Genomic DNA, 13549 nt, shown 5'->3' with positions numbered 1-13549 from the left:
ATCCAAGGAGGTGACGCCGCCAGGCCCCCCCACCCCGGTGCCAGGGCCGGGGGCTTCCTGGACTCCTGGGCTGCAGTGACCCCTCTGCCCTGTCCTATCTCCTGGCCGCAGGGCGCAGGAGCTGGGACACGCGGGATCCTGTCAGCTCGGCCCCCCCAGGCCCGGCTGCTTCCCGCTGGGCAGCCGCCCGAGCAGGGACCAGGGAGGCCCCGTAGCAGACGCCAGCGGCTCTGCTCTGATGTGACTGAGGACGGGCTTGCGGGTGGCCCTGCACTGCCCCCCGTGACGCCTCTCAACTCCTCAGGACTCCAGACAGGGCTAAAGCCTGGGGCCCGAGCACAGGGCCGGGAGTAGCTCCCGAGTGGGCCCCGAGCCCAGATCGAGTAGAAAGCCCCTGACGACAAAGCGTGTGTGCCGGAAGGGGCGCAGGAGCTGGTAGGCCTGGAGCCGGCCGCCGGCTTCTTTCTGACGGAGGGTCTTCCCCCTCCTCCCCTCTGGGCGTGGCTGCCGCCCCTGAACCACAGTCTCTCTGTTGACTTAAAGCCCTGCTGTGCCTTCCAGTACTTGGGGGGGGTGGGTGGGAGGTTGGGGTACTCCCGGCTCTGTATTTGGGGCTCACTCCCAGCAGGGCTGTGGCACCATCCGGGGTGCTGGGGGTGGAGCCCGGGCCGGCTGCGTGCCCTCCGGTCCTGAAGGCTGTGGAGGCAGCGGGACTGTCCTTGGCCCTCTGGTTCCTGGGGCTCACGCGCCGTGATGGCTCATTACTGAGCACTGAGGCTTGGGCGCGGGCTTCGCCCCCAGGGATCTGGCTACCGGCCGGTTCTCCCAGGGCGGCAGCATATTTGGCGCCATGCGCTGCCAGGGGCACTACTGAGAAGGGGCCTTGGCCCCCTCTGCTCCACGCTGTGGCGGTCACTTAGCGACTCGGGCACAAGCCCTTCTGGGGGCCACCAAGCGCCCTGAGTCCTTCGGCAGGGCTCAGTGAAGGAGCCAAGAGGGAACATGAAACCCAGCCTGCCAGTCACACGGTGCCCGCGAGGGCCCAGGCGCAGGGACCTGTCCAAACACCCAGTCTGGACACAGTGCCAGCTCAGAGATGCCGGCGCCATGCTCCGGTGAACCCGGACGGGGCCGCCTGTGCAGGGCCCTGAGGCCCGTCCACAGCCCGGTCGTGGGGCTGCAGGAACAGCCACCCCCGGAGACGGCCGCACCCCTCTCCGCAGCCCTCCCCCCGAACACGGCAGACGAGAAGGAACACGAGGCGTGTCGGGATCTAGTCAAAGGCTGGGATACTTTTTTGTTTCCTTCTTTTTTTTTTTTTGTAAAGAAAAATAAGGTTGTGGCTTTTATTCAAAAGAAAACTGAAGTGAGGGGAGGGAAGAAGGGAGAGAAAACCCACGCGGGGCCCAGCCGGCCCCTCCCCTGCCGTGGGAAGGAGGTTGGTTTTGTCAGGTGAAAAATAAAGTAAAAAACTCGAGACATGCGCACGGTACAAACGAGGGTCGAGGGTCGGGAGGTCTGAGGGCGGGAGGGGGTCAGAGCGGCCCTTTCCCCACATGGTAAAAAAATGACTAAAAAAAAAGCACCCAAAGCTTTAAAAAACAGGCGTCCTGGTGGGGGGTGCGTCTGGCCGGGCTCAAGGCCTGATGGGGTAAACGTGTAGGAAAATAAACCGGAACTTTATCCCTGAATGACAGTGAAGATGCCCCGCCCCCCGCTTCAAGGCTCAGAGGGCTGGAGGCTCTGCGTGTGCACGGCTGTGCTCACATATGGCACATGTGTACGCACACGGGCACACGGTACACACATACGAGCACGGGCACACAGGTAGAACTCGGCACACAGGTACGCACACAGGTGGAGATATGCACACAGGCGCACATGTATGCACAGGGCACACATGTATGTGCATGGGCACACATGTACACACATGGGCACACAGGTATGCACACGGGCACAGGCCTGCTGCTCACCCTCACACAAGGTGCCTGTCCCTTATGGACCGAGCCCCTCCTCTTGGTGAGGAGGGACCCCAGCAGGGCGGGACCGAGCCTGGGGGAGGGCCAGGGGGGTCCCAGGAGTGGGGTGTCGGTGACCGGGCTGGGTGGGTGACAGCACGGCCAGGCGGAGGGAGGGGCCGGAACATGGGGAGCGGGGAGGGGGCGCGGCTGGGCGGGGGGTCAGAGGTAATAGAACGAGGTGCCGGAGGATGCGCTGCCAGGGCCCCGGGCCTGAGCGCAGGAAGGCGCCACCTGGCCCGGAGGACAGGGGACGCCGTCACCACCTTCTCCCGGGCAGGGTCCAGGCTGGTGGCTCGGGCTCCCGGCCCGGGGGACGGAGCACAGTACAAGATGGGGTCTCCCCGGGGGTGCACGAGGCCCACCAGGCAGGGCTGGAGGGCAGGGGCGCCCGAAGGCCAACGCAGGGCCCGGGGGCCCCGGCTTCTGGGTTAGCGTCAGCACCAAACAGAAGTAAGGCCCGAGTCAGCGAGGGGGCCGCGAGAGGGCCACCTCGGGTGTCCATGGGACGCGACCAAGCACAGGACTCAATCCGGGAGGCCGGCCTGGAGGAGGGGTGGCGGTCTCCACAAGCCAAGGCCCTGTGGTGGCAGTGAGGAGCAGCATGCACCTGGGCGCACCCGCGTCTGCTGGGGCGCGGGGCTGTTGGGTCAGCGCAGGCTCTGGTACAGGTAGGCTGAGGTGAAGAGGGCGTTGGCCGCCAGGCTCACCGCCAAGAGGCCCCGGACCAGGGTGGGGCTGACGTGACCTGTAGGAGGGGGTGGCCAAAGGTCAGAGGTCAGGGACCCCCTGGGCCGCCACAGTCAGTCCTGCCCCCTTCCTGGGGCGCCACCTGCAGGCAGGCCCTAGGCATGTACCTGAGACAGGGTGTGGCCAGGAGACCTGCTTGGGCAGGTGGTCAGCGGCCGTGGGGCAGCACCGTGTCCAGGCACCACGACCGGCCTCCCTGGGACGCCCCGCAGCCCCTCGGCCTCGCCCGGCCCGCCGCCCGCAGCCCTGCCCATGCACCACGACCGTCCCTCCAGCACGGGCCGTGTCCAGCCCTTGCAGCCCAGCGCTGGTCACACGGGCAGCCTGGAGCCGGGCGGGACAGCAGGGGTGGGCAGCCGAGTCAGACGCCGGGGGGGGCCCCCAGCCCGCCCCAGCCTCCTGGCACTGACCGTGGTGGCACTGACCTCTCCAGGCGGCGGTGTCCTCGGGGCAGCCCTGGGTGGTGGTGTCCACCATGCAGGTGGACGCGTGCGAGGAGTCGTCCTCCTTCTTGATGGGGCGGTCACTGCAGGCGTTGCCGGTGTCGGGCACGGCGCTCACATCTGCGGGAGACGCTGGCTCAGGGGGGTCCACGCCCACACACGCAGGGGAGGTGCCCCCGGCAGGGGTGCCCACTCCCCAGGCAAGGGAAGGGCCTTCGCCTGCACAGATCTGGAGATGCAGATGCCCGTGGCCAGCTGCAGCCCGAGACACCGGGACCCACTCCGGGGCGCAGAACCTTCCAGATCAATCTGGAAACAGCTCTAGTGACTGGAGCCTGGCTTTGTCCCCCACCAAGCAAAACGCCTGGGGGCGGGCGGGTGAGCATGGCCGGGAGGAGAGTCTGTGGAGGTGGCGGGGCTGGGGGGGGACCACCACAGCCAGGACGGGCACCCCCCTCCCCCCGGCAGAGGTGCCAGCCGCGCCGTACCCACGGTGAGCTTGGAGTCCCGCGGCGGCGGCCTCTGCGGGGCTTGTGGCAGCTCGAGGGGGAAGAGGCGGCCGGCGGCGGGGGGCGAGTGCTCCTCAGAGCTGCTGGGGCTGTGGGGGGCGTCCCCCGGGGGCGACGGGAAGAGCAGCAGCTTCCGGCCCTGCAGGTTGAGGCGGGCCGGGCTGATGAGGGGCCGGCGGTGGCGCAGGGAGCCGGAGCTAGAGGCCACAGAGCTGGCCACGGACGGCGCTGGGGACGGGAGCGGCGACGAGGGGCAGCTGCTGGCCAGCAGGGAGAAGTAGTCTGGCGGGCAGAGGGGCAGAGACGCGTCAGTGGGGGCAGAAGGACCCCGGCCACGCCCAAGGCCACTGCCCAGCTCCCCCGAGTGCCCCTGGCCCTGACGGCTGCGCCACGCTGCCCGGGTCTCCGGGGGCCACGGGGGGGGAGGCGGGGTCGGGGACGCGGGGGCCACTCACCCGAAAGGAGCAGCTGCCCGGGCCGGGCCACGCGCGAGGGCGGGCGGCTCCCACTGAAGAGGCAGCCCGAGTCTGCGGAGAGACGGGTGCAGTGTGGGCACTGGTGCCAGCCCAGCCCAGCCCCGGCCGACAGGAGACAGTCCCGTGCCCACAGTCGGGACTCCAGAGCCAGCCCGGCCGGGGCCGACAGGCCGCTCCCAGCACCAGACAGACGGCGGCCGGGACCCCGCTGGCACGGCACCCTGACACATGCTGGGTCCTGGGGCCAGACAGCCGCAGGTCTCTGCACCCCAGGGAAACCCGTGGAGAGGCAGCTGGCTGGCCCCTGAGGCGGGGCCCCCCAGCCCCGGGGGAGACGCCCCGGCTGGCTCCACGCAGGAGCGGTGGGTTTGAGTCCTGGGCGCTCCCAGGGCCAAGGTGACGGGCAAGGAGAGGCGCGGCAACGGTCGCCAGGCAGCGCCCCCGCCCCCTCAGCACCTGTGTGGAAGGGCGTCAGACGCTTGCAGCACTGAAGCCCCCGGCAGGCAGCCACCCGCCCGTGCTTACCTGCTCGCATCGGGGAGGGGATGGTGCCCAGCGAGAGGGCCCGGCTCAGGTGGCCGGGCAGCGAGGAGGGCGAGGGCCGGCGGGTGGAGCGGAACAGAGGCCGGCTGGCCAGTGGCACGAAGCCGGGCGGGGCCGGGACGAAGAGCGACGGCGGCGGGGAGCCCAGGACGCTTGGGCAGGGCACGGCCAGGCCCGGGCCGGCGGGGAAGAGGCCTGCGGCGTCTCCGGGGAAGTACCTGCAAGAGCCGCCAGGTGCGGGAGAGGGCACGGTGAGGGCCCGGGGCCCTCTTCCGCGTGCGGGCCGAGTCGGGGCCAGAGTGTGAGTTAGTCGGAGCGGAGGGCAGCCTGGCACGCGCACGTTAGCAGCGGGTGGCGTGAGGTGCCAGCGTGCCCGGCCCTCCCCCCCACGCCCTCCGGCCCCCGGATCAGGCTCACAGCAAACCACCAACTGCACGCCAGGTCTCGGGGCTAAAGTGACACGGACACCCTCGCCCGCCCTCTGCCAGCCCCACGCGGGCGCCACTGCCGGCCCCTGCCCAGAGCCTCGTGGCAGAGGCACCCGCAGCCTCCAGCAGCCAGCAGGGGTGCCCTGGGCAGAGGGACGCGGCCGGCGCCAAGCCCAGGGCTGCCCGTCGGGCGGATGGCAGTGTCTCTTTAGCCCGAGGCGGGACCAATCACACCGAGGCCCAAGCCAGGCCACCATGCAGGATTAGAGCAGCGCTCACGGGCGCCGGGGGTTAATCCATCAGAGCTGAGGGCTGCAGGTCAGCCTTACCTCGGTCCCAGGGGACAGGGTGGGTGACGCCGGGCGGGCCGGCCCTGCAGCGGAGCACTCGCCATCTGCACCCGCCAGGCTCCCCACTACTCTGCACCCCCACCGCCTTGAACCGGTTCCGCCAAGGAATCCTGGGGCCAGCAGGAGCCTCCCGGGGGACCGTGTGACCGCGGAGCCTTCCCGAGTGCGTGCATGCTCGGGGAACTTGGGGACACCAAGGCAGAAGCTCCCCGAGGGCCGCCCCAGCCCACCCAGCTCCCCAGGACATGGCCGAGGTGCCCCCCGAAACCAGACCGGCCCTGTGAACTGTCCCCCAGAGCTGTGGCCGGTCCTGGGGGCCCAGCAGACGGCAGCAGGGCCCGGGCGCCCCACACGGACGGTCGGGAAGCCGGCTGGGCACCACCCGTGCCGGCCTGTGGGGGCGAGTCCCCCGAATCAGGCCCCTCTGCCCAGCCCTGCCAGGCAGGGTCCCCAAGGTCACGTCCCAGCCACCAGTGCCCTCCTGGCTCGAACCCGAGGCGGGGGACATGGCCCTCCGTCTCATCTCTCCTGCCACGACTCGGCTCTGCCCATGGGCCCCGAAGAAGCTCCCCGCTGGGCCCTGGGAGCACCGTGGAGCTGGGCTTCCGGCAGCCCCCCGAGCCGGCGGGGCCTGGGGCCTGCCCCTCCCTGACTCCTGGGGGCCCGTGGTTCCCGGCCCCCCGCCTCTGCGCAGAAGGAGCATGAAAGAACCAAGCAGAAAAGACGGTGCCTGGCACCCCTGCCCACACAGGCCCGGGGCGTTTATTGAAAATACAGCAGCAACACCGCGATGTGCGAGGCTGGACCGTGGGTACAATTCGGGTACTAGACAATCGTCCCATGCTACAGACCCAGGGGGGACCAGGCGCTGCCCACCCGCCCGTGCCCAGCCGTCCTGGGCACACAGTGCGGGGACAGCGGCGGGGGGCCCTGCCAGTGGGCTCTAGGGGCTCAGGGCCCTCCTCCAGCCGGGCATCTCGGTGCCCGCCCAGCCCCACGGAGAGGGACGGGGAGCGGGGGCGGAATAAATAACTTAACACACAGGGACAGCGCCCACCAGCCCAGGCTGGCGGGGTCCGGGAGATTCCAGAACGAGGACCAGGAGGCCCAAGGCCCGTTCCTGCCTCCAGGGAACGCCCCTCCCCCGGCCAGGGGCTCCGAGAGCCGGGCACTCGGGGTCTGACTGGAGCCACAGCCAGGAGGGGGCCGGGCTGGAGCAGGGTATGGAACAGGGGCCGGAATCACGAGGGGGAGAGGCACGTGGTGCCACGTTCAGCGGGTGCTCCCCGAGCCCCGGGACCAACGAGCGAGTGAGCGACCGGAGAGGCGCGAGGCCGCAGGGGTGCAGGGGGCGTTTCCTGCCCTCTGGGGCACTCGCCCTGCACCGGTCCAAGGACAGGCTCCCCCTCTCCCTTCGGGGGCGCCAAGGGCCGTGTGGGGCTGCATCCTCTGACCGCAGGGACAGGAGCCCCTGCTCGGGCTCGGGGGTCTTTGGCCAGATGGGGGTGGCAGGGGCGAGCAGCGAGGGGGCGCCCAGATCCTTGGTGGGGCGGGGCGGGGCGGGGTCAGGCCTGGGCACCAGGAAAGCAGGGGTGAGGCAGCTTAGAGAGAGGCGACGCAGTGCAGGGGCGGCCCGCCCGTCCATCCGTCCGTCTGTCCGTCCCCCCGCCCCATCACTGCGGCTTCTCTGACCTTCGGGGCCGGAACCTTCGGGTGCCCGTCGCCTTCCTCGTGGCCACGGCCGCCGTGAAGCCCACCAGGCAGCACAGGGCCGTGGCGCTGAGCTTGAGCGTGTCCAGCCAGCCGGGCGAGGCCGCCTGCAGGTGCCGCTCCGCCAGGTGCAGGCCCAGCAGCAGCGCCCACAGGCCCGCGGCGAAGGCGTCGATCCTGCGGAGCCTGCGGGGGACGGGGGCGTGAGGACCCCCGCACGCACGCACGCGGCGGAGGCCGGGGAGGCCCGTCCCCCCGCACGTACCTCAGGCGGCCGGCCAGCAGCATGGCCAGCAGGCAGGTGAGGAGGCCCAGGGCCACCACGGCCACCTGGTGCTGCTGCCCGAGGGCCCAGAGCTCCCGGAGCCTCTCGGCGGCCGGCGCGGGCAGGAGGGCCAGCAGCTGCCGCCAGCTCTCGGCGCTCGTGCCGTTGTCTGCGGCGGCGGCGCCCGAGCCGTTACCCCCGGGGGGCAGGGCTGGAGGCAGGGCGGGCCCCGGGATGAACGGGTCTCCGGTGCCGCACAGCAGGGTGGTCAGCAGGAAGGCGCAGGCCAGGAAGGCAAGGGCCCGCAGCACGATGACCTGCACCGGCGACTTCACCGCAAACGAGCAGAAGCTCTGGGGAGAAACGGCTGGTCAGCAGGGCGGGGGAGAGGGCTGGTCAGCAGGGCCAGGGGAAGAGAGGGCTGGTCAGCAGGGTGGGCGGGGGGGAGAGGGCCAGTCAGCAGGGCAGTGGGGAGAGGGCCGGTCAGCAGGGCAGGGAAGAGAGAGGGCCGGTCAGCAGGGCCAGGGGAGAGAGAGGGCTGGTCAGCAGGGCCGGGGGGAGAGGGCCGGTCAGCAGGGCGGGGGAGAGGGCCGGTCAGCAGGGCCAGGGGAGAGGGCCGGTCAGCAGGGCTCCACCCCACGGCCCGGGCCAGCAGGCAGATGGCTCACTGGCCCTCCCGTGAAGGCCCATCCCGGGGGACAGGAGCCCACAGGCCTGCTGGCCGGGGGACCCTCGGGAACCGGGGTGGGGGTGCCCAGGGGGTGAGGGGCTGGTGGAGACGGGAGCCCCTGCCCCGCCCGCGGACCTGCCCGTGGCTGCGCTCGGCGTCCTGGCGGCGCTGGACCTGGTGGCTGAGCAGCAGGGCGCGGAGCTGGCGGTTCTGGTGCTTGAGGTAGTGCTCCACGGCCGCCTGGCACGGCCGGCACAGCTTGTACACCTGCTCCAGGTGGTGCTGGTACACCTCCACCTCCTCGTCGTACCTGCCCTGCGGGGCCCGGGCGCGCGTCACTGCGTGTCCCCCCCGGCTGGAGGCCCCGGGCCGCCCTGGGGGCCCCCACTCACCTCGTCGCGCGGCGTGAAGGCCGCCAGCTGGCGGACCTTGGCGGCCTGGTGCTGGCTGCAGCGCCGGCAGAGCAGCGTGCGGCTGCTCACCCACTGCGGCTGCGGGGGCGCCAGGGGCGCGGGCGCGCTGCCCACCACGTGGTTCAGGTGCTCCAGGTACTGGGCCGGGATGGGCTTGTTGTAGTCGCCGTTCTGCGGGGAGACGGGGTGGGGGGGGGGGTCAGGTCGCGGGGCCGCGGCCGCCCCGCGCCCCCCCCGGCCCCGGCCCGGCCGTGCCCACCTCCTGGAAGCCGTTGTACTGCTCGCAGTGGGGACAGTCCCAGCAGTTGCGGTTGCCGTAGGGCACCACGGTGTCGTGGTTGCAGAACCAGCAGTTGACGACGGTGTGCGTGGGCTTCATCCTGCGGGAGACGGCCGGCTCAGCCGCACGCCCACCCAGCAGCGCCCCCACCCCTGTCTCTGGGGCAGCGCCAGGGGCCAGCTGCCCAGCCCGAGTCCCCCAGCCCCCCTGTGGCACGGGGGGCGGGGGACAGAGACAAGACGCGCACCAGCCCCCGTGGTGACAGGTGGACCGTGTGTGTGAGTGTGTGTGTGTTTGGGTGTTGCAGCAGCTGTCCGAGAGCCCAGAATCCAACAGGCCCGGGGACAGCTGCCCAGAGGCCACCTCTGTCGTGGCGGAGCTGTCTGACCCCTCCAGCCCTGCACACAGAGACGGGCTGTCCCGCTGTCACCCCCGCCCCCGGACAGCAGCCACAGAGGCGGTCGGATGAGAGGGCGGGTGTGGGACGGGGCTCTGAGCGCACGGGTGCCCCCGGGAAGGCCACCAGCCGCAGGAGGCTGGCTGAGGGCAGGGAGCGCCCTTCTGGGGGCAAAGGGGAGAAGGCTGCAGGGGGGGAGTGGGGAGGGCGGGGTAGGCCGCTCAGCGCCCCGAGCCTGACCCACGGGCACACAGAAGCAGGCGGCTGACATGGAGCTGCAGCCGGGCACAGGCAGGGGACAGGCGAGAGGCCCTAGGACCCACCCTGCCCGGAAGTCCCCGAGCCTGCTGGTTGCCAGGGCAACACTTGAGCAGGCCCTGCCCGGTCCTGGGGCCAGCAGCTCCAGCTGTCCCTCTGGGGGTGGGGGCACGCTGGCCAGCCACAGCAGGGAGCCATTCCCGAGGACAAGAGCTGGCCACGGGCAGTGTCCCCCCTGCCCCCTATGCACTGTCTCCGGGTGGCCGGTCCCTGCACCCGGGCCACCTACACACACAGCTGTCTCCAGGTGACCTGTCCCTGGGTCTATGCCCCCCGGGACCCCCAGGCCTTGGCTCATGGCCCAGTCCTCCGCTCGGCTCAGGGTGACACCCCGATTCCCCCAGCCCCTTCCCCCAGTGAGCTCCGGGTCTGAGCACCTGTCACTGCAGGCGGCTGAGGGGACAGACGGGGAGGAACAGGCTGCAGAGCCTCTGGGCACTGCCGGGGCTCAGGGGGGCGCACACAGCAGAAGCTCCGGAGAGGCCAGCAGGAGCATCCGCGACATCCACATGCTGTCCACAGCGCCTCCGCAGCCACCGGCCCTAACGGCGCCACCCACAGCCCACTGGCCCTAACAGCGTCACCCCACAGCCGACTGGCCCTAACGGCGTCACCCCACAGCCGAATGACCCTAACGGCGTCACCCCACAGCCGACTGACCCTAACAGCGTCACCCCACAGCCCACTGGCCCTAACAGCATCACCCCACAGCCGACTGACCCTAATGGCGTCACCCCACAGCCGACTGACCCTAACTGCGTCACCCCACAGCCGACTGGCCCTAACAGCATTACCCCACAGCCCACCGGCCCTAACGATGTCACCCCACAGCCCACCGGCCCTAACGGCGTCACCCCACAGCCCACCGGCCCTAACGGCGCCACCCGCAGCCACCGGCCCTAACGGCGCCACCCACAGCCCACTGGCCCTAACAGCGTCACCCCACAGCCGACTGGCCCTAACAGCATCACCCCACAGCCGACTGGCCCTAACGGTGTCACCCCACAGCCGAATGACCCTAACGGCGTCACCCCACAGCCGACTGACCCTAACAGCGTCACCCCACAGCCCACTGGCCCTAACAGCATCACCCCACAGCCCACTGGCCCTAACGGCATCACCCCACAGCCGACTGACCCTAACGGCATCACCCCACAGCCGACTGACCCTAACAGCGTCACCCCACAGCCCACTGGCCCTAACAGCATCACCCCACAGCCCACTGGCCCTAACGACGTCACCCCACAGCCCACTGGCCCTAATGGCGTCACCCCACAGCCGACTGACCCTAACTGCGTCACCCCACAGCCGACTGACCCTAACAGTGTCACCCCACAGCCGACTGGCCCTAACAGCATCACCCCACAGCCCACCGGCCCTAACGACGTCACCCCACAGCCCACTGGCCCTAACGGCGTCACCCCACAGCCCACCGGCCCTAACGGCATCACCCCACAGCCCACTGGCCCTAACGGCATCACCCCACAGCCCACTGGCCCTAACGACGTCACCCCACAGCCCACCGGCCCTAACAGCATCACCCCACAGCCCACTGGCCCTAACGACGTCACCCCACAGCCCACCGGCCCTAACGGCGTCACCCCACAGCCCACCGGCCCTAACAGCGTCACCCCACAGCCCACTGGCCCTAACGGCATCACCCCACAGCCCACTGGCCCTAACGACGTCACCCCACAGCCCACCGGCCCTAACGGCGTCACCCCACAGCCCACCGGCCCTAACAGCATCACCCCACAGCCCACTGGCCCTAACGACGTCACCCCACAGCCCACCGGCCCTAACAGCGTCACCCCACAGCCCACTGGCCCTAACGGCATCACCCCACAGCCGACTGGCCCTACCAGTGTTAGCAGTGTCAGCCCACAATGGACTGACTCTTACAGTGACGGACCCTAACAGCGTGTCACCCCATAGCTGACAGTGTCACTCCACAGCTGACTGACGCTATCACTGTCAGCGCAAAAGTGACTAACAGCGACTGACCCTAACAGTGTCACCCCACGCTGACTCTATCAGTGTCACCAGACAACTGACTGACCCTAATAATATCAGTCCACAACTGACTGACCCTATCAGTGTCAGCCCACAAGGGACTGTAACAGAGACTGACCCTGTGTCACCCACAGCCGACTGGCCCTAACAGTGTCAGCTCACAGCCGACTGAAATGACTGACTTAACAGTGTCAGCCCACAATGGACTGACCCTAACAGTGACTGACCCTAACCGTCACCCCACAGCTGACCACGCTGACAGGTCAGCTCAGACGACCGATCCTATCAGTGCCAGCCCACAATGGACTGACCCTAACAGTGACTGACCCTAACAGTGTGTCACCCCCAGCCACTGGCCCTAACAGTGCCCCAAACCGACTGACCCTACAGTGTGTTAGCCCAGAGCTGACCAACTCTCACCCTGTCACCCCACAGCCCAACTCCTGCCAACCACGCAGGCGCCTCCCCTTGCCCTTCCCACCAACGTGGGCCCGGCCCCCCGAGAGTGGGCGCTCCGGACCCACACCCAGGACAGTGCTGGGTACTGACCCGGCCACCTCTGCCAGCCTAGGAGGGCTGCGAGTGGCCAGTCGTCCGGGTGCTGAGAGGGGGCTCCCTGGGGGCGTGTGGGACGAGTCAGATGCTGACAGACACCCCAGGATGGCGGAACGCTCCCTCGTGCCTGAGCGGCATCACGCGTTGTCCCTCCCAAGAGGGAGAAACTGAGGTCCTGACACCCCACAGCTGGGCCGCATGAGGCCCCAGCAGGGCTAACAGCAAAGCCGCATCCAGACGGGGCAGACCTGGCCCAGAGCACCCCGCTAGCTGGGCACCCCGCTGCAGGGCAGGCGGCGCAGAGACCAGGCCGAAGGCCTCTGGGACAGCGGCCACACCGGGAGCATTTGCCCGGCCCCCGGGCCAGAATGGGGTCTGCGGGCATTCACATGTTTGGACCAGGGCAGGGCGCCCCGAGAGCACCTGGCAGGCCCGTCCGGACTCCGGATGTCCCCCACCCGGAGGCTCATCCCCCAGACCTCGGCGCAGGAAGGGGTGAACCCAACACCCCCAGCCACGCCAGGGCCTCGGAAACCAGGTCCCGAGAGGATGCTGCAGCCAACAGCTCCCGGGGCTGCTGGAAGCTGGGCTGGGGTCCACAGTAGGAGGCGCCCCCACCCCCCGCCACCCCCAAGTCGGAACGCCAGTCGCGAGCGGCCAAGGGTTCCGGGTGGGGAAGCCGGCCAGCCCGGGCCGGAGCCCCCCCAAAGCCCGGCAGGCCGTGGACAGCGCGGACAGCGCCCGGCCCCCTCCGGCGGGAGCGCGCCCGCGGGGCGGGGCTTCCCGCGACGGCCAATCAGCGCGCGAGTCGCGCGTCCGGCGGGCGGGCGAGCGGGCGGCCCGGGCCCGCGGCCCCGAGTCGGGGCTGGGGGCGCCTCCCCCAAGCCGGGGCCCCGGGAAGGAGCCAGGCGAGACCGAGAGCGGTGACCGGGCCCCACGCGGGGTCGGGAGCGGGGCCGGCGCGGGCTCCCGCGGCCCGGGCGAGGGGGGCAGGGGCTCCGCACAGTTCCCTCGTGGGCACAACGGCCGGCGCGGGCCTCCGGCTTCCGGAGAGCGGCGCGGGGCCGGGCGCTCCGTCCCCCCGCGACCCGGGCGCGCACGGCCCCCACGCCGCCCCCCCGCCGCTCGGGGGCTCCCAGCCCGCGCCCGGATCGCGCCGGCCGGGCCGGGGGTCCCGGGCGGGGGTCCCGGGCGCGCCCAGGCCGCGGGGAGGGGCGGGGGCCGCGCGCCCCGGGCCAGGGCCGCGAGCGCGTGGCCGGCCGGGCGCGGCGTCACTCACCTCCGCGCGATCCGGTAGAGCAGCACGCCGGCCGCGGCGCACGCCGTGACGCCCAGCCCGCCGGCCAGGCCGGGCGCGGGGCAGCGGGCCAGCAGCGCGCTCACGCCCTCCATGGCGGCCGCGGCGGCGGCG

General features: G+C 70.7%; 1 protein-coding gene across 1 annotated transcript; it reads right to left on the bottom strand.

Moving 5' to 3' along the window:
- Nucleotides 1-1272: 1272 nt before the first annotated feature.
- TMEM201 (transmembrane protein 201) lies at nucleotides 1273-13549 on the bottom strand. The gene is made up of 11 exons (XM_055140415.1): nucleotides 13418-13549; nucleotides 8835-8955; nucleotides 8555-8746; nucleotides 8298-8477; nucleotides 7493-7845; nucleotides 7210-7413; nucleotides 4722-4957; nucleotides 4176-4247; nucleotides 3700-4002; nucleotides 3194-3331; nucleotides 1273-2766 (listed from the first exon to the last, which is right to left on the bottom strand). The coding sequence occupies exons 1-11, from the start codon at nucleotides 13528-13530 to the stop codon at nucleotides 2669-2671; spliced, it is 2010 nt and encodes a 669-aa protein (XP_054996390.1). The 5' UTR covers nucleotides 13531-13549; the 3' UTR covers nucleotides 1273-2668.

Source organism: Sorex araneus, chromosome 5 (genome assembly GCF_027595985.1).
Source record: "Sorex araneus isolate mSorAra2 chromosome 5, mSorAra2.pri, whole genome shotgun sequence".
In the NCBI taxonomy this organism is placed as follows: domain Eukaryota; kingdom Metazoa; phylum Chordata; class Mammalia; order Eulipotyphla; family Soricidae; genus Sorex; species Sorex araneus.
This window is presented reverse-complemented; position numbering and strand designations above follow the sequence as displayed.

Coding starts and splice junctions, on each gene's coding strand:
- TMEM201 (XM_055140415.1), bottom strand. CDS start 13,530: ATGGAGGGCGTGAGCGCGCTGCTGGCCCGCTGCCCCGCGCCCGGCCTG. Junction 8,956..13,417: donor CTCTACCGGATCGCGCGGAG/GTGAGTGACGCC, acceptor CGTCTCCCGCAG/GATGAAGCCCACGCACACCG. Junction 7,846..8,297: donor CCGAGCGCAGCCACGGGCAG/GTCCGCGGGCGG, acceptor GTTTCTCCCCAG/AGCTTCTGCTCGTTTGCGGT.